The 19,220-nt window shown below is 42.0% G+C and overlaps 1 protein-coding gene across 1 annotated transcript in view; it reads left to right on the top strand.

Annotated features, from left to right (window-relative positions):
- STK39 (serine/threonine kinase 39) overlaps window positions 1-19,220 on the top strand; it is a gene marked incomplete at both ends in the record, with an annotated part of 297,779 nt that overhangs the window by 78,649 nt on the left and 199,910 nt on the right. Inside the window, 3 exons of the mRNA XM_080689383.1 lie at window positions 6,996-7,104; window positions 11,946-12,087; window positions 14,751-14,806. Coding sequence (XP_080545509.1) covers window positions 6,996-7,104; window positions 11,946-12,087; window positions 14,751-14,806 — 307 coding nt within the window. The remainder of the gene's footprint in view (window positions 1-6,995; window positions 7,105-11,945; window positions 12,088-14,750; window positions 14,807-19,220) is intronic.

Genomic DNA, 19,220 nt, shown 5'->3' on the forward strand with positions numbered 1-19,220 from the left:
GGTAATAGTTGTAAATTTCTCTTTATGTATACACATATGTATGTATATATACACACACACACACACATACACACACACATACACACACACTTTTTTTGCAGTTCTGGGAATGGAACCCAGGGGCATTCTGCCTCTGAGCTACACCCCAGCCCAACCTACCTTCCTACCTACCTACCTACCTTCCTTCCTTCCTTCCTTCCTTCCTTCCTCCCTCCCTCCCTCCCTCCCTCCCTCCCTCCCTCCCTCCCTCCATCCATCCCCCCTCCCTCCCTCCCTCCCTCCCTTCCTCTTTCTTTCTTTCTTTCTTTCTTTCTTTCTTTCTTTCTTTCTTTCTTTCTTTCTTTCTTTCTTTCTTTCTTTCTTTCTTTCTCTGGAGATGGAATCCAGGGGCATTCTACCTCTGAGCAACACCCCCAGCCCTATTTTTAATTCTTTATTTAGAAACAGGGTCTCACTAAGTTGCTGAGAGCTTCACTAAGTAATTGAGGCTGGCTTTGAACCTGTGTGATCCTCCTGTCTCAGCCCCCCAAGTACTGGGATTACAAGTGTGCACCACCATGCCTGGCTTTTATTCTTTATTTTGAAACAGGGTCTCACTGAGTTGTGAAGGGCCTAAGTAGCTGAGGCTGGCTGTGAACCACAATCTTCCTGTCTCACATTCTTACACACACACACACACACACACACACACACACACACACACACACACACACATTTCCTTTCTAGATTTATTTTTTGGATGTCAAGTTGAAGTATGGAAATGTACCTAGGACTTAAATGTTTCTCTCAACATTTATTTTAAAAAAATTCATAGCTTTCAGTCTTGGTTACACATCAGAATCACTTAAGAACTTTTAAAAAATTTAATTCTGCCAGGCATGGTGGTGTACACTTGTAACCCCAGTTTTTGGGTTTTCAGGTGGATTGCAGATTTGAGGACAGCCTCGGCAAGTAGTAAGACTCTCATCAACCTAGTGAGACCCTGTTTTTTTTTAAAAAAACTGGGCTTGAGTTGTAGCTCAGAGGTGGAATGTCCCTAGGCTCCATCCCCAGTACTGCCAAAGGGGGAAAAATATTTCTAGGCTGTATCCTAAACCAATTTATATGAGCCTCACTGGACTGGAATCTAAGCGTTGGCATTTTAAAACGCTTCCCAGTGATTTCAAAGTGCAGTCAGGTTTGAGATCCACTGCTTTAGAATAAAGTTTGAAATAATATTTCTTCACATTTAACTGCACAGAATCTTGGAGCTTGAATAGGTTTAGTTTCTTAACTAAAATCAAGCAAGATATTTTGCCCTCATTATCAAATAAAGAAGAATTTAGGATCTACAGAAGTTGTGAAAATGTGCTAATTTGGTTAAGTATGGTTTAAAACTTTGAATTCAGAATCTATTTAAACTCTTCCCTTTCAGTAATAAACTCTTTCCTTTCAGGGCTTTGAGAAGCTTATAGGCTCAGAGACAAAAGAACCCTTGAAGTTTTTCCTAATTTTTATATCTTCACATTTGAATTTCTTTTCCTTTTTTGCTGAACCCTCTGCATAAGCATGCATTTATATTCCCATTTCTAAAGACTTTGAGACAACTTATCAGGATAGAGGGAGTATGGCAAGGTGGTATAAACTAAACACAGGGCGTGTTGATTAGGCAAAGACAGATGGGAACCGTGTAGGCAGGAGTGAAGCTAAGAGGTCAAAGCTAGTTCACCTCTCCCTGTGACCTCTCAGGAAAGTCCCTGAGCCAGCAGGGCTGGTGAGTGTGTTGCCTGTTCTCTCTGGAGGAAGAGGTGAGTGGGCAGCAAGGTCTGTCCCTCTGCGTCCTGCGGCCCAGTCCAGAACTTGGGACGTTTGAGATTAGTGATCAGCACAGGGACACTTTCATGTCAGGAAGCAATGCAGACGTGGAGAGGGGACACTTAGGTTAATTTTTCCTTGGCACTTGGGGTTGAACCCAGGGGCATTCTTTTTATTTTAAAACATGATCTCGCTAAGGTGCTGAGGCTGGCCTCAAATCTGCCATCCTGTCTCAGCTTTCCAAGTACTGGGATTACAGGTGTGCATCACTGTGCCTGGCTGGGATAACTTTTACCATTTGTGTTATGTGCTAGGCATTCTTCAAGGAGTTTTATAGATCTCTCTTTGCTTATTTCATAATATTCCTGTGTAGATGATAGAATTAATCTTGTTTTATAGGAAGGGAAACTGAGGCTCAAGGAGTTGGGATAATCTGCCTGGAAAATCAAGCAGTGAAACAGCAGAGCCAGGCTTCAGAGCCAGCTGTGACTAAGTAGTTCTTAGAGGATCAAGAGCTTGTTAGCTCTTGTTAATCATAGTTTCTGCTTGTCCGTAGTACTGTTAGAGGAGAAATGTGTATTTGGGGTGGGAGGGAGTAAACAAAGGCCATATAGCAATATAAGAAAAACCCTCATGAATACTGCATTCAAACAATATTTTTCATTTTTGGGGGGGTGTTTTCCTTCTAAATCCTAAAGTATCCTACAGGTCAGGATACTTTCTATTTTCTGTATCCCTGTCAACCTTAATGTGTCCACCTAAGAGGCCTGGCCATGCTCTTAGGTGCCAAGTTTCTGGAGCTGCCACGGCAGCATTGTGGGTGTTCCTTGACCTGTCTCCCACCTCGTGGTCCTCAGCAAAGGGTGTCTGTCGCTGCCGCTTCGTTTTTGGCAGATGGGGCAGACACTGCACTGGCCATCTCATTTTAGGTCAGCTTTCCTACTCTTGTGCAACATCACTTGACATGTGTTTCAGATGAAACTGTGTGAATAGAGATGAAACCCTGTGCCATGGCTTGGTTTGGTGCTCCAAGATAATGTCCAAGTTTTACTTGACTGCACTTCCAAAGTAGCTGCCATGCGATAGCTGTTCTTTAACTATGGCTTTGGCTGCTCTGTTGTCTGGGGTTCAGGGTGCTGTGACTGTTCCAACTGTGACCTGTTTCCCATCTCTCTGAACTTTTTATCCTTTCCTGTGGAAGTGAAATTCAAACCACTGTAAACACTGCAGTCTCCTTCACATGCGGCCTTGCTTCCCACCTCTCTGCTCAGCCGGCCTCAGGGCGGTAGTGCCTCAGGCCTGTCCTTCTGCCCACCACTGTCATGGACAGACATTTGTGCTTCTTCCTCTGACCATCCCTCAATGTGGCAGCTTTCTGCCTTCCTCCAGAGCTCAGCTGATCACTTTGCTACTCAAAGTCTGGTTTCTAGACTCGCAGAAGCCACATCACTTGGAAGCCTGTCAGAGATGCATATTCTCCAGCCCCACCCTAGGCCTGCTGATCCACAGCCTGCATGTTGCCAAGTTACCACATGACTGGGGTGTATAATCCACTTTGGGAAGCCCTGCTCCAAATCATGCTTCTCCATGGATTGTGACCAGGTCCTTCTATAGAAAGAAGTGGATAAGAAAATTTCATCATATCAGTTTATTCAGCTTTGGGCAATACTTCAGTTATTTGAAGGGATAGGAACAAATGAATGAGTTGGAAAATAAATATATTTTTCTAAGCACATGAATGAAATTAGGACATTGGGAAAAACATGGATAACATAGCTACTAGACTATTGTCAAGGGAGGATTCAAATAGCAACATCATCATTTAAAAATTCTTTTTGCTACTGTGGATTGAACCCAGAGGCATTCTACTTCCATGAGTCCTATTTTATTTCTTATTTGGAAACAGAGTCTCACTAGGTTTCTGACATCCTTGCTAAGTTGCTGAGGCTGGTTTTGATCCTTCAAAGGCTGAGGCTGAGAGAACATCCTGTTTCAGCATCCCAAGTACTGGTCTTACATGTGTGCGCCACCACACCCGGCTGTCACCACTGTTTCCAAAAGGAAGTAGAGAGCTTATTCTTTTGTTTTTGGTGCAGAGGATACTAAGCTCATACTAAACACATGTTCACACTAAGCACTGAGCACACCCCCATCCCTGGAGAGAGAGTCTTTAACATTTGATTCAAGAAATGTCTGCATTTTTAAAGTATTTACTTTCTTAATACCTCTCTAGAAGGTGGCTAAGCAAAAGGTCAGCACATACATTAAAGATTAGATAGGCCTGTAGAGAACCTCATTTCTTTCCTTAATTGTATTTCTATCCCATTTTTGGTTTGCTGACAGCACAGGCCATAGTCTAAGACATAGTGATGTCTGTTTTTCCAGGGTGACTTTCATCATGTCTGTAGGCAGGAGAGGTTCTCTTGCTGTGAAGTGAAATGGGTAGGGTAGGAGAAGGTCAGTGGGACCCTTAGCCAGGTGGTGAGTGACGGCCAAGCTGCATGGAAGAAGTGAGGTTTTGAGCAGGGGACTAATGCATATCCGCTGGCAGGTCCCCGTCCCCGTAGATTTTCTGCTATTGCTATGGTTGTGTTGGAAGGACCATTGTCTGTGATGGGCCCTTTGCCTCTCTAGAATTTAGTAAGTTGTAACCATAGATTATCTAAAAGAGTTACACACACACACACACACACACACACACACAACTTCACTTACTAAAATATCAGAGACCCTGATACTCAGGGTGGGTAGGAGGTGATAACACAGCCATCCAAATGCAAAGGGCTATGGAATGTGTTTTTCTAGGCTCTGATCCAATCTTGCTTCCCTGCAGAATTTCATTTTGCAGGAGCATTGGTTGTTTCTTGTGCATTTTGATTAATGACATAGCACTTTGTACTGGGTACCTGGAAAGACACTTACATTGAGTATAAAATGGTGAGAGGTTAAGAGCACACATGCACAGAAGACACATGGTCCCTATTTCTGTGAATAACAGGGCCTCTGTTTAACCGGACCCTACCTTGGCTGCAGGCCGTTAAGTGGCCCATCCCCACACCAAGTGGATGTTGGAGACTCGAAATAGTAACGGCCTGGGCAGTGTTCCATTTCTCCTTCAGAAGCATCTCATGATATCAGAACCTGACACTGGAAACAGATGGAAACTGACCTCAGGTTTCAGATCTTGCTCAAAGGGTGGAGTTGATGAATTGAAAAGTGTCAGATCTAGAAAACCTATAATCAGCTAATTGGGTGAAGGGATGAGAGAGAGAGAGAGAGAAAACATATAGGTCATGAAAAGAAAGTTGAAAAGTGAGTAAGCTTAGGAGTTTGCCCCTGGTTAGGAGAACGTCAAGTAAGCATATATATTATGGTATGTATGTGTGTTGCATGTTGGGGTTGGCCAAGTCATCTCATGTACAGGATCTTCTTGATAATATGAGGAGTAGGTTGTATTAGACATGCAGAGATGGAAGCCCGAATTAGAATGTGCTGGTCAGGTAACTTTGAATTAACTTTGAGGTATAATAAAAAGAAGTGAGAGCCGGGCGAGGTGGCGCACACTTGTAATCCCAGCATTTGGGAGGCCGAGACAGGAGGATCGTGGTTTGTGGACAGCTTCAGCTACTTAGTGAGGCCTTTGCAACTCATTGAGACCCTGTTTCAAAATACAGAATAAAAAATAGGCTGGGGGTGTTGATTGGAGGTAGAATTCCCCTGGGTTCCATTTCTAGTACTGTAAATAAATAAATAGAAGTTAACTCTGAGGTAAAATAGGCTAACTTCTAGTTATGCATCCTATGAGTATTTGTGCCAGGGCTGGCACCTTTAATCAAGACATTAAACTGAAGCTTTATAGGAGTTGACTGGCAGTGCCTTAAACAACAAACCAAAAGCAATATGAACCTGAGCACTGCCTAAAAACATGCTTCATTAAAGGTTTCTTTTTGTTTCATTTCAAAGCTTTGTCATATGTGTGTGTGTCTGTGTGCATGTGAGTACGTGTGTTACTGTGGTTCGAACCTAGGGATATTCTACCTTTGAGCTATACCTGCAGATCTTATTATTTTGTTTATTTGCAAACAGGGTCTCTCTAGGCTGCCAAGAGTCTTATTTAGTGGCTGAGTCTGGTGTCAAATCTGTGATCATTCTATTTCAGCCTCCCAAGTACCGGGATTATAGAAATGTGGCACCGCGCCTGACTCATTTAAAGCTGTGTGTGTGTGTGTGTGTGTGTGTGTGTGTGTGTGTGTGTGTACTATATGTATATTTTGGTACCAAGAACATTCTATGTCTGAGCTTTACTCCCAGTCCTATTTTGCTTTTTATTTTGAAATAGGGTCTCTCTAAGTTTCTGAGGCTGGCCTTGAACCTGCAATCCTACTGAATCAGCCTTCCAAGTACTGGGATTACAGGTGTATGCTACTGTGCCACACCTGTAATCCAGGCTGTCATTTTATATCTTTATAAAACTTTTTTCTCCATAGCACTGTTTCCAAAATGTGAACCATAAGACATCTTTCTGTGGTGGTGATATGGATTCAATGATGACAGCACTTTTCAGAGGTTTTGATACTGCTGAGATTTCCTGCGACTCTTTTAGAGTGAGATGCAGTATCTGTTGTTTCCCAGGCTTACTTTACTTTGCCTGCCCCACCTCATCTCTTTTATTCTGGAAGGATATCCATCATGGACGATAGTTTGGGAAATGATACTCACATTTTTCTTACTGACCATCACAGCAGTCCTGAGAAACAGAGACAGTTTTGTTGTTCCCTTTTGGATGAATGAGGAGATAACACCCACCGTCGTTGAGGCTGACGCCAGAACCCAGATCTCCTAATAACCCACCCAGTCTTTACGCTCTGTGTCCAGGCCTGGATTCATGCAGGAGGCACTTGGTCCTAATACCAGGGCTCTCTGCTGAAAGAGTGTGTGGGGGTCCCCAGCTGAAATGCCGATCTGAATTTTCCTGGTCCCGTGGCAGGTCTGCAGGGCTCCATGGTCTCCTGGAAAGACTAACTGTATCCAGTCAGCAAGGGTGGGGGTTAACCTGTGTAATGACTTTGCAGTAATGGTTTAGCCTGCCCCTCTGGTATGCTTTTGACTAGGAAAGTGGCCCCGGTGCTCGACTGTGGTGCACCTGCATTTGCCTCTTCGTTGTGTCCAAGGTATTATGTCATGTGTTCTTCTTTTTGCAGAAAGAAATCCAAGCCATGAGTCAGTGCAGCCATCCCAATGTAGTGACCTATTACACCTCTTTTGTGGTAAAAGACGAACTTTGGCTGGTCATGAAATTACTAAGTGGTGGTAAGTAGTTTTATTGCTGTTTGCTTGCTTCTATTTATTTTCCCTCTTTCATGGGAGCCAGCATATGGAATAAGCCGTTAGCATATCCCCTCACTTCTGCGTTTGAAAGTTTTCTTTGGTTTATTCTTGCCTACAGAATAAAGTCCAGATGTCTTTCTTTTGTTCCTTCCTCTCTTCCTTCCTTCCTTTTGTGCTCTACCACTGAGCTACATTCACAGCCCTTTGGTGTGTATGGGTGTGTGTGGTTATTAGGCCTGAACTCAGGGGCATTCTGTCTCTGAACTCTATCTCGAGTCCTTTTTTTTTTTTAACAGGGTCTCGCTAGGTTTCTGAGAATCTTGCTAGGTTGGCCGAGGCTGGTCTTGTACCTTTGATTCTCCTGTCTCAGCCTCCTAAGTACTGTGATTAAAGGTGCGTACCACCATACTAGGCTCCCATGGCCCTTTTTATTTTTTATTTTGAGACAGGGTCTGCTACTTTGTTTAGGCTGGCCTTGAATTCGCCATCCTTCTGCCTCAGCCTCTTGACTGTGTGTGTGTGCGCGTGCCGTCACGCCCAGCCAGATCTCTTAATGTTGATATTCACAGTCTTTTTCAATTGTGTTTAACTTCCTGTGTCTTGGAGTATCTGTGTCCCCTTCTCCATGTATTAAAAAACTCCGACTTTCCGGAGTAGGTGAGACCCAACTAAATACTCTAAATAATATGTGCTCTGATCTCTGTTTACCTCTCTTCAGCCTGGGTATCGCTCCTTTCTATGTACTTGGGCCCTCGAAGGCTCTTCTCTGCACCTCTCTTAAAAAGCTTCCCTACCTTCCTCCTTCCCTCCTTCTGTTTTTCCTTCCTCCCTTCATTTTTATTCTGTGGTGCTGGGGCTCAAATACAGAGCCTCATGCATGCCAAACAAGTTACATACCACTAAGCTACATCCCCAACCCAGTCCTTCCTCTTTAACGTCTTCTTTCTTAACGTTACTCAAGTCCATAACACATCACAATACATGAATTATTTTACTGCTGCCAATTAGAACTTGAGGAAGGATGTGTTTTAGAGCTGTGCAGCCCACTTTCTACTGATAAGGTATGATTTCTACGCACATGGGATGTGGCTCCTGTGACTGAGGGACTGAATATTTAGTTAATTTTCCTTAACTCATATTTAAATCATCTCATGTGGCTAATGACTTTGGTTTTGGACAGTGCATATTTAGTGTAGGGACATCATGGATAAAATTTGTCTAATATTCTTTAAATATTCTTTCAGTGGGCACTCAATGCATTTTTTTTCAGTTGACAGGGACAGATAAGCATGTGCTAAATAATTTGCTTGTAGTGTTGATCAAAAGTGGCATTGCCCTAAGCCAGGTACGGTGGTGAACGCTTGTAACCCCAGCATTCGGGAGGCTGAGACAGGAGGATCGCGGTTTGCAGACAGCCTCAGCTACTTAGTGAGGCCCTTTGCAAATCAGTGAGACCCTGTTTCAAAATAAAGAATAAAAACTAGCGCAGGGGGTGTAGCTCAGAGGTAAAATGCCCCTGGGTCCCATCCGCAGTACCGCGCACGCACACGCGTGTACACACACACACACACACACACACACACACACACAAAAGTGGCACTTTTCCTCATCCTGTTGTGCTGGGGAAGGGAAAGTGACTTCCCTTCGCCAGCCTCAGATCCCTCAAGTTTCGCAAGTCATTGATAATTTAATTCATAAGGCTCTTTCACTTCCTTATATTAATTTTTTAAAAAATCTTTTAATGTCACTATCAGAGGGAATGAGAATGAGAACCACTAGATTCTGTTCAAGGCAATTCACTTCCTTTATCTCATCCATCTTGACAGCATCTCTGGGAAGAGGGTGACCATCTCTGGTTTTCAGAAACTATACCAGCGCTCAAGGGTGTTAGCAGCAGACCCGAGGTCACACACTTAGTAATTGTTGGCACTGGAGTGTGTGACTGGAGGACCTGTTGATTAAAAACTGCTATACTGCAAATATTATCTCCTCCGCTTTATAGATCCAAATGTCAAGGCTTAGAAAGCCTCCAAAGGGTTTTTTTTTTTTATATCCAGAACTCTCCTGAGCTGCCTTTCTGGGGCATCCCTCTCTGTGTATATTTAGTTCTGAGACATGAAGTATGGCTTAGAGGCAGGGGAGAACATTTTGTGGGGCCTGCACAAAGCCAAAACTGGTATATAACCGAATTCGTATGATGGAGCCCATTTTAATTGGCAAGACTGTTCCAGCTAAGGCTAAATCAGGGACACATTTTTATTAATGTAATCTTTTTACAAAAGAAACTCTTGGAACAAGCAGAGGCCCAGAAAGGAGCCTAGGAAGGCACTATAATTGGCTTGCGTCAGCTCGCATAGGGCTTGGTGGGGAGCCTGGACAACTTGGTTCTGTTCCCTTCCCAGTCCTCTTCAGTCCCATTAGTCTTTGTTTCCTTGAGTGCCTACTCTGGTGTTTAATTAAAAGAGGAAAGAAAAAGGGAAAGGTGGCTGGGCAGAGCTGAGTGCTGAGTATTTGGGCAGCTCTTTCTTCTTGTTAGCAAATAGGATAATAACCAGTTCTTTTCTTGTGGGTCCCCCACCGCTGAGGAAAGCAGACGTTCTGGTGACCTCCCCCTAATAGTCCTAAACCCTTTGTTCAAGTAAGATTTTACCTGAATTATCTTTAACCTTTATAAACATGAGAATATTCTGTCTTCTTTTCTGAGGAGGTGATAGAAAATTATCTTTTTAACAGAGTCCAATTTAGTCTGCTGAGGCTTTCAGTAAGAAACATAGGTTTTCAACAGGTTTCCACAGGTAAGAGGAATGTTAGCAGATTGGACTCTGGCTCATGTTTTTCTGTTAGCAGGCCAGAAATTCTGCACGTAGGGCTGGTAAGGTATATGCTTATAAGATTAAAATTGTTTTTGAATTATTGTTTTCTAAATGGCCTCAAAATCCGAGAGCCAGTGCATAAACAGTTTTTTTCCCTCTCTGAGGAGGAAAGTATACATTATTTATTTTCTTCCACAATATTTTATCACATCAAATATCTTAACGAGGAGTGGGCAGCTAATAGGCACAGTGATTATCTGATGGGGAAACTCAATCCTCTTCATTAATCATAGAGAGCCTAGAGCCAAACTGAGGTACTGAGGTCAGCCATTTGTTAACATTTCAGAAATGTTGAACCCCCAGGTAATGATGACTTTAAAAATGGCCCAAAGGTTTCAAATAGTAATTAGTATGTGTTGAAACATGATGTCATAGTGCCAAGGAAACCAATTTGTATATAATAGCAAAGTAGTAGGTAATTATTTCTTTATTATAAAAGTCAATACAGAAGCATCATGGAGATGAAAATAAAGATTGCTCAGACTCACAGAAAGGAATCTTTGGATTACAAGCAGAGGTCTAGAGCCGGCGTGCACTCCCTGCCTTCCTACCTGTGTTTCGGGGGTTAAGCAAGAGCTGTGCTTCCAGTCAGTGGTCCACAACTGCCTGTCTTTCTCCTCCTATGTGAGCCCAGCCATCTTGAGCCTTTATTGGAGTTTGCACCTCTGTAATTGTATGTTTAGGAAGTGGTGCTGAGCAGTCTTCTAGTCCCTGTTTCTTTCCTTCCGTTTCTCTTTCCCTTTTCATCTCTTCTTTTTTGAAATGGGGTTCCACTCTTTTGCCTAGGCTGGTCTTCATCTCTGGACTCACACAGTCCTCTTTCTTCAGCCTCCTGAGGAGCTGGGACTACAGATGCATGCCATTGCACCAGCCTTTTTTTTTTTTTTTTTTATAATTTAATTTTTTACTGTGGTGCTGGGGAGAGAACCCAGGGCCTTGCACATGCTAAGTATATGCTTTAGCTCCTGCCCATGGTTCCTGACCCTTAATGAGAGTCCTTCTTTCTCTTTCTTCCCTTTCTCCCCCCCCACTTTTTTTCTTTTGTGGTACTGAATACAAGGATGTTCTACCACTGAGCTACATCTCTAGATCTTTTTATTTATTTATTTATTTGTGGTACTGGGAATTGATTCCTGTTTTTTTTTTTTTTTTTTTTTTTTGGTTGTACTGGGGTTCCAGGAAGCCCTTCTACCTCTGGGCTACACTCCAAGACCTATTTTTATATTTTTGAAAAAGGGTCTCTTACGCCAGCGCAGCTGGCTTCGAACCTGCACCATCCTCTTGTCTCCGCCTCCCAAGCGCGGGGATTACAAGTGTGCGCCACCACGCCCGGCTGATTCCTGGTTCTTAATGAGAATTCTTCTTTCTCTTTCTCTTTTCTTCTTTTGTGTTATGGAGGACTGAATCCAAGTGTACTCTACCGCTCAGTTACATCCCCCGGCTGGTCAGTTGGTCACTCCATCTATTTTTGTGGTCCTGTGGATTGAACCTAAGTGCCCCCTTTTAAACTTTGAAAAGGGTCCCGCTAAGTTGCTACGGCTGGCTTTGAACCTAAGATCCTCATGTCTCAGTCTTCCAAGTACTAGGATTACTGGTGTGTGCCTCCAGCCTTTTTATTTTTTATTTTGAGACAGGGTCTGGCCAGGTTGCCCACGTTGGCCTTGAACTTGTAATCTTTTTACTTTAGCCTCCAAAGTAGTTGGAATTATAGGTGTGCCCCACTCTGCCCACAAGGGAATCCCTCTCTGAGTTCACATCTTTGCAAACTTGGATTTAGTGTTTTTAGTCATAGTGCTGCATTGGGTTGTTAGTATGCCTTGGGAATATTTGTGTCAAATAAAAGTTATATTTTGATGTTTCTATTTGATGTTTTAATAGTGGAGTCCTAATCTAAAATGGAATAAAGATATTTAAAATTTTCTCTTGAATTTTTTCTGTTTGTCTTCTCAGGCTCAGTGTTGGACATCATCAAATACATTGTCAACCGAGGAGAGCACAAGAATGGAGTCCTGGAAGAGGCCATAATAGCCACAATTCTTAAAGAGGTTCTGGAAGGCCTAGACTATTTGCACAGAAATGGCCAGATTCACAGGTGCGGTATAGTTTCTGCAGAAATTCAATTTTTCCTTTATTTAGCCCTAGATGGTAAAGAATTTCAACAAAACACACATGGATGGTGTGCATCAACATTATTTCCAACTTAGACTGACTAAATGGGAAAAGGAACTAGGAGCTGACAGGACAGCTCGGTGCTAGAGTGTATATTTATCATGTGCCAGATTCTGGATTTGATCCCCAGCAGAAAAATACCCAGAGCAAAACTTAAATAAACAAACAGGTATATAAATATAAGTGTGTGTGTGTGTGTGTGTGTGTGTGTGTGTTATGGTACTGGGAATTGAACCCAGGGGTATATTACCTCTGGGCTATGCTCCCCAGACCTTTTGTTTTTTTCCGTGGTACTGGGGTTCCTGGAAACCCTTCTACCTCTGAGCTACACTCCCAAACCTATTTTTATTTGGAAAAAGGGTCTCTTAAGCCAGCGAGGCTGGTTTAGAACCTGCACGATCCTCCTGTCTCTCCTTCCCCAAGCACAGGGATTATAAGCATGCGCCACCATGCCCGGCTCCTCGGACCTTTTTAATTTTTTGTTTGGAAACATGGTCTTGCTAGTTTGCTACGAGCTTCATTAAATTGTGAGGCTGGCTTTAAATCTGTGATTTTCTTGTCTCAGCCTCCCAAGTACTGAGATTAGAGGCATGTGCCACCATGCCCAACTGAAACAAGAATAAATTATGATGAAATTATATTGGTATATTTCAGGATTGGCATATCTGCTTTCACTGAAATGAGAGCTGAATATTAAAATCTTTGAATGGATTCATTAAAAAACAGTTAACATAGCTAGGGTGCCTGTAATCTCAGTGTTTGGAAGGCTGGGATTGCAGGAGGACTGCAGGTTTGAGACCATCCTCAGAAACTTAATAAGACCTTCAGCAACTTAGTGAGATCCTGTTTTGAAACAAAAACAAAATAAACAAAAAAAAAAAAGTTAACAAAAAGGTAAGGGGCTGGAGGTATAGCTTGGGGGTAGAATGCCCCTCTGAGTTCAATCTCTAGTACCCAGAAGACAAAAAGAAAAGATAAGAATAGTTAACATAATTACTCTGTGCATGTACTCAGTTGATCTGAATAGCATCTCTAATTCTTTAATATAGTCAAGACTGTTAAAACATTACAATATGTGAATTATATATGAGAGGAAAGGAGGGGAGGCACTAGTTTTATCTTCTCCTGTGATGTAGAATACTAATTCTTTAAATAAACAGCATAGAATACGAGTGCCTGATGTTTATTTTTATTTTTTTTTATTTTTATTTTTTTTTATTTTTATTTTTTTTTATTTTTTTGGTGGTACTGGGGTTCCTGGAAGCCCGTCTATCTCCGGACTACACTCCCAGACCTATTTTATTTTTGGAAACAGGGTCTCCTAAGCCAGCACGGCTGACTTCGAACCTGCGCGATCCTCCTGTCTCTGCCTTCCAAGCGCGGGGATTACAAGCGTGCGCTACCACACCCGGCCAAGTGCCTGATGTTTAAAAACAATTAGTATTACTTGAGCTCATAGGAATGTTGACCAGTAATACTAATAATATAATTCCTCTACCTAGAACTGTAAGTGAGCTCTAATTCTCCTGGAGTGGTGATCGTGTGTGTGTGTGTGTGTGTGTGTGTGTGTGTGTGTGTGTGTGTGTGTTACTGGGGATTGAATCCAAGGGCATTCTACTTCTGAGCTACACGCTCAGCTCCCCCTTTTAAAATTTTTATTTTAAAACAGAGTCTCCGCCGGGCGTGGTGGCGCACGCTTGTAATCCCCGCGCTTGGGAGGCAGAGACAGGAGGATCGCGCAGGTTCGAAGCCAGCCGCGCGCGCTGGCTTAGGAGACCCTGTTTCCAAATATAAAATGTAAAAAGAGGTCTGGGAGTGTAGCCCGGAGGTAGAAGGGCTTCCAGGAACCCCAGTACCGCCAAAAAAACAAAAAACAAAAACAAAAAAAAACAGAGTCTCCCTAGGTTGATGAGAGTCTCACTGCTTCCTGAAGCTATCCTTGAATCTGTGATCCTCCTGTCTTAGCCTCCCACGTGCTGGAATTACAAGCATGTGCCACCACACCTAGCTTATATTTTTAATAATTAGAAAAAAAATAGTCCTTTAGAAATCTAATTTATAAATGATCATTTTTTAAGTATTAAGATTACTCTCCCCAGTTTCTATATAGTGAAGAAATATTACATAAGATGTTATAGTTGATATTTATCATTGGTATTTCCCCAGAGGAGAGGTTGATCAAATTCATTTATAAGAGGACAATGGGATTATTTGGAATAGCACCACCCTAAAATTTATATGGAGTGGAATAGCTTTACATAGACAAAGGTTTAATTCTTGATAAAATGATAGTACTGAGTTTAAGGAAAATCTCTAACTCTAAAACACAGAATAGTCTACTTATGATTTAATTAAATATGGGTAATGATTTTATATGAAATATTTGTTACTGAAATCCTGTATCCCAAGAACAAACTATAAAATGAGTCTACTCTTTAAACTTTCAAATTCTGTAATAAAATTTTGATATTTATGAAATAATATGTTGAATTAACTACATTGTATGTTATGTTTTAAAATCTTCCTGAGTGAATATAATATACTGTCTGTGTTCCATATTTGTTTCTCAATTTTTTTCTCTAACAGGGATTTGAAAGCTGGTAATATTCTTCTGGGTGAGGATGGTTCAGTACAAATAGCAGGTAAAGTTAATAAAGATAAAACTACTTGTCTACTGAAGGGTTATAGTTGAATACAAGTATGTAATGTCTTAAGAATGTGTCTGGGATGCCCTGTTCCACAGGACAAGCATTTATAGACTGAGTCTGAAGTATACTTTTATGCTATTCTGATAAGTCTTCGTTGGATCTTCCAATAACTAACGCTGTTTTAGTACAGAACCTTTTGATACAGAATGATTTTGTTTTCTATTTTATTATATTGTTATCTGTCTACCTTTCAGAATGAATAATGGTGATATTGTTATAACTGTAAGAAAAGTTGTTTTGAGGAAGATTTTTGATGAAAGTTTAAAACTATGTATACATTAGTTTAAAAAATTTTTAATCTGGAGAAGTAGGCAAAGAGGTATGGATTCTTAATGTCTAGGGTTTACTGGTAAATCTGATTGAACAGGGCTATTCCTCATAGCTGGTAGGCAGGGGCTGCAGTAAATGGCTGTTGTATGAATCCAGCAGGTAAGCATGTCTCATGCTCCTATGTCTTGTCATCAGAGTAGCCTAAAGGGTTCTGTATAAAACGTGTTCATGTTCACCTTGGCTTGCTAGCAAAGTCCTTGGTGAAAATCATTGATCTGGCTTGTGTTAAGAATGGTGAAATTTGCTCCAAGTGATTAATCAGCCTTATTGCCTTTGTTTTGAGTTGGAGTAGAAGAATTCTGTCTTCCAGCATAGATTAAGGGTCTCCAAGTATTTAATTATTAGACCAAAGATTATTTTAGTCATTGGTCCCAGTCTTATTTCTAGACAAACCAGAGGATGTAGGTTTATTAGAAATGGAAGAGTTTGGCTGGGTGTGGTGGCACACACTTGTAATCCCCGTGCTTGCGAGGCGGAGACAGGAGGACCGTGCAGGTTTGAAGCCAGTCTAACCTACTCCGTGAGGTTCTCAGCAACTTAGTGAGACCCTGTTTCCAAATAAAATATAAAATAGATCTGGGAGTATAGCCCGGAGGTAGAAGGCCTCTGGATTTTATCCCTAGTACCACTAAATAAATAGATAGATAGATTGATAGATTGATAGATAGAAATGGAAGAGTTTGATTGGACACAGAGCCCAGCACAGAGGCCAAGCTTTGAGTCTCCTATCTCCTTCTTTGCCCCTCTCTGGGTGTCAGATGGGGCCCTTGCCAGTGTGACACACAGAACACTGGCCTTAGCCTCCACATGTAGTTAGGTGCATGTAGGAGACTTTATTTTTTAAAGGAAGGAAGAAATATTTTAAAAATACAAATGGAAATTGAGATTTTGTTTCAAATTGAACCTACTCTGTCCCACCACCAAGAACTTTGAAATTTTAGATTTGGTCAAGTATGGTGGTTGGCTTAACACCATTGAGGGTGATCTGTGTACCAGTTAAGCACAAAAGCTTTGGGGCCACACAGTCCTGATTTGACAACTCCTTGTGACTTAGGGCATGCTGTTGCATCTTTAAACCTCAGTTTCTCCATCTGTGAGATGGTGATGGTGGTACCTGTCTTTCAGTCAGATACTGATTTCCCCTACAGCTCCTGAAGCTGAAGATTCAGGTGCCTGTAAGCACAAGTGTTTCTAGGGGCTGAAGTATACTTTGGGTGGCATAGAAACTATTTTATTTCTATGTAAGCATTATTGTTAAATTGTCTAAAAGGGTCTTAGAAGAAAGGGAATGAATCTTTAAGACTCCAATGAATTGGTAGACTTTTAAAAATTTAAATATATGTAAATTTATACCTAATTTGTATATTAATAATTTTGTGTTCTTTACTTTTTTATTTTTATTTTTGGTGGTACTGGGGTTCCTGGAAGCCCTTCTACCTCCGGGCTACACTCCCAGACCTATTTTTACATTTTCATTTTGGAAACAGGGTCTCCTAAGCCAGCGCGTGCGGCTGGCTTCGAACCTGCGCGATCCTCCTGTCTCTGCCTCCCAAGCGCGGGGATTACAAGCGTGCGCCACCACGCCCGGCGTTCTTTACTTTTTAATATACTTTTGTTGGTATATTATAATCTAACATCATAATGAAGTTCAGAGTGATAGGGATATACAAATACATAGCACTTGGGGAGCTCCCCCTGCTGTCATCCACTCCATCCCCTTCCCCATATGTGGTATTGAGATTGGCACCCATAATTTCATATTTGTATGTAGCATTAATCACCAATTAAAGTGTTTCTTTCACGTTTCTTTCATCAAGTCTCCATTTTTTTTGGTGTGTGTGTATGTGTGGTACTAGAAATTGAACTCAGAGGCATTTTCTACCTCTGAACTATACTCCCAGCTATAGTTTTATTTTTATTTTGAAACAGGGTCTTGCTAGGTTGATGCATCTCACTGCTTGCTGAGTCTGTCCTTGAACTTGCGATCCTTCTCTCTCTTTCCCAAGCACTAGGATTATAAACATGATCCACCATACAAGGCTGTCCAGTCTCCATTTTAAAGAGATTGTTCAGCTGGGCTGGGATAGCTTAGAGGTAGAACTTTCCTGGGTTCAGTCCCCAGTACCAGGGAAAAAGAAAGAAAAAAGTGGGGGAGGAAGGGAGACTGGTCAGATTGTAAAAGCTTCATGTTCCATGAAACATGAATCCATGCCTGCTTACGGGATTGTTGCAATAATTAAATGAATAAAATGAATATATGTATATGTCTATTACAACCAGCAAAATGGTCAATGGGTAGGACCAGTTCCCTGAGCACAAAGTAAAAATGGCCCACAGTGCCAGTGACAAACATACTCAAGCTCACTCATAAAACAAAACAGAACATGCAGAATAAAATATATGGAGATGCCATCCATCACAAATTCAGAAGTCTGATAATAATTCTGTTGGTGAGGCCTTTGGAGATAGGCATTTTAGTATATCGTCGTTAGTCCTGCAAAGAGTCATATCTGTAGTGGGGGAGAATTTGGTAATATTTCTCAGAGCTAGAGATGCAGCCATCATGGTGGCACATGCCTGTGGTCTCAGTGACTCAGGAGGCTAGCCTGGGACAAATAAAATAAGAAAAGTATTGGTGATATAACTCAGTGGTAGAGTGCCCCTAGGTTCAATAACTTTTAGGAGGTTGGTGGGGATGACTAAAGGTACATTTACCCTTTGTCTCAGCTACCGAGTCGGGTGCTGGAGCCAGCTCTTAGAAGACACAGTGTGCATCTCTTCCCAATCTATGTCCAGTGACGCGTGGTTGCTTGAGATCAGCCGTGGTGGAGGTATTCATAGTGTGGAAATCTGTAGACACTACCATCAGGGACTTTGTTTGAGGGAGAGTTGGTTGTTAAACATTTACTAGCATACCACTCAAGCCACTTTAATGCTCCAAATTTATCCTCTAGCCATACCTGGGTATGTCTGGAATGACATAGTCATAAGGTTACTTATTATGGCATTACTTGTGATAGCAAAAGACTGGAAACAGCTCAGGTGTCCTGGTTTGAAGATACACTATACTCACATTATGGAGTACCCATCAGCTCCAAACGAGGATGAAAATACCTGACATGAAAAATGGAATTTGCAGGCCACATGGTCAGGTGACTAAAGTAAAGTGGGAAATGACTACCTTTTCTGAAAGAATAGGGGAGAGATAATATCTGTCTACATATTAGTACATAAGACACACTAGGGGGATGATCATATGGGAATGAGACTGTTCTGTGTAAACCTTTTTATCACATTTTGGATTATAAGCCACATGTAAGTATGACCTAGTGAAACAAATGCAAGAGAACAACAGAGTAAACTCTATAATCTGTTGATAAGTCAGAGTAAAAATCCTTTTATTATGAAGCATTTCAAATGCAGTTCCCTGCAGAGGGAGAGTCCTCTTACCCCTGTCCTGCTTGAGTCGTTACCAGTCCCCCACTCTTCTTCACTTTGGCTCTTTCTGCCCTGCTTGGTGGCTCTCACCATTCTTCATGTTCGATTTGGTCCTTAAGCCATCTAAGTTAGTGTCTGACGGATGCATGTTTTAGCATCACTCTAGAGTATGCTCCTTATCCCACAGGCCAGGGATGTTCTTGGTGGGGGTAGGGTAGGGGGGATGCTTCAACTAAACAAGCAACAGCTGAAAAAGGGCAAGTCTGAAACCATGCAGCTGGGAGCAGCCTTGTGCTGAGAGTACAGATTTTGGTATCAGCTGGCTTGGTTGAAATTCCCCAGCCACCACTTAGTAACTCTGAGACCTTGGACAAGTCACCAAACCTTAAGACTGTTCCCTTTAAAGGGGGTCAAAGTATCACCCGTCTCGTGTTCCTTTGGGAAGTGGAATGAGGCTCCTCGGGTCTGGGGATCTGCGCAGGGACAGGAGCACAGCAGGCAGGCAGAGGCCCTCAGCAGATGCTGCTCCTGGCAGTGGCTTCCATTGTTACCAGTGTACCTGTCATAACCGGCCTTACTG

The sequence above is a fragment of the Muscardinus avellanarius genome, assembly GCF_963383645.1.
Source record: "Muscardinus avellanarius genome assembly, chromosome: 2".
Taxonomy (NCBI): Eukaryota; Metazoa; Chordata; class Mammalia; order Rodentia; family Gliridae; genus Muscardinus; species Muscardinus avellanarius.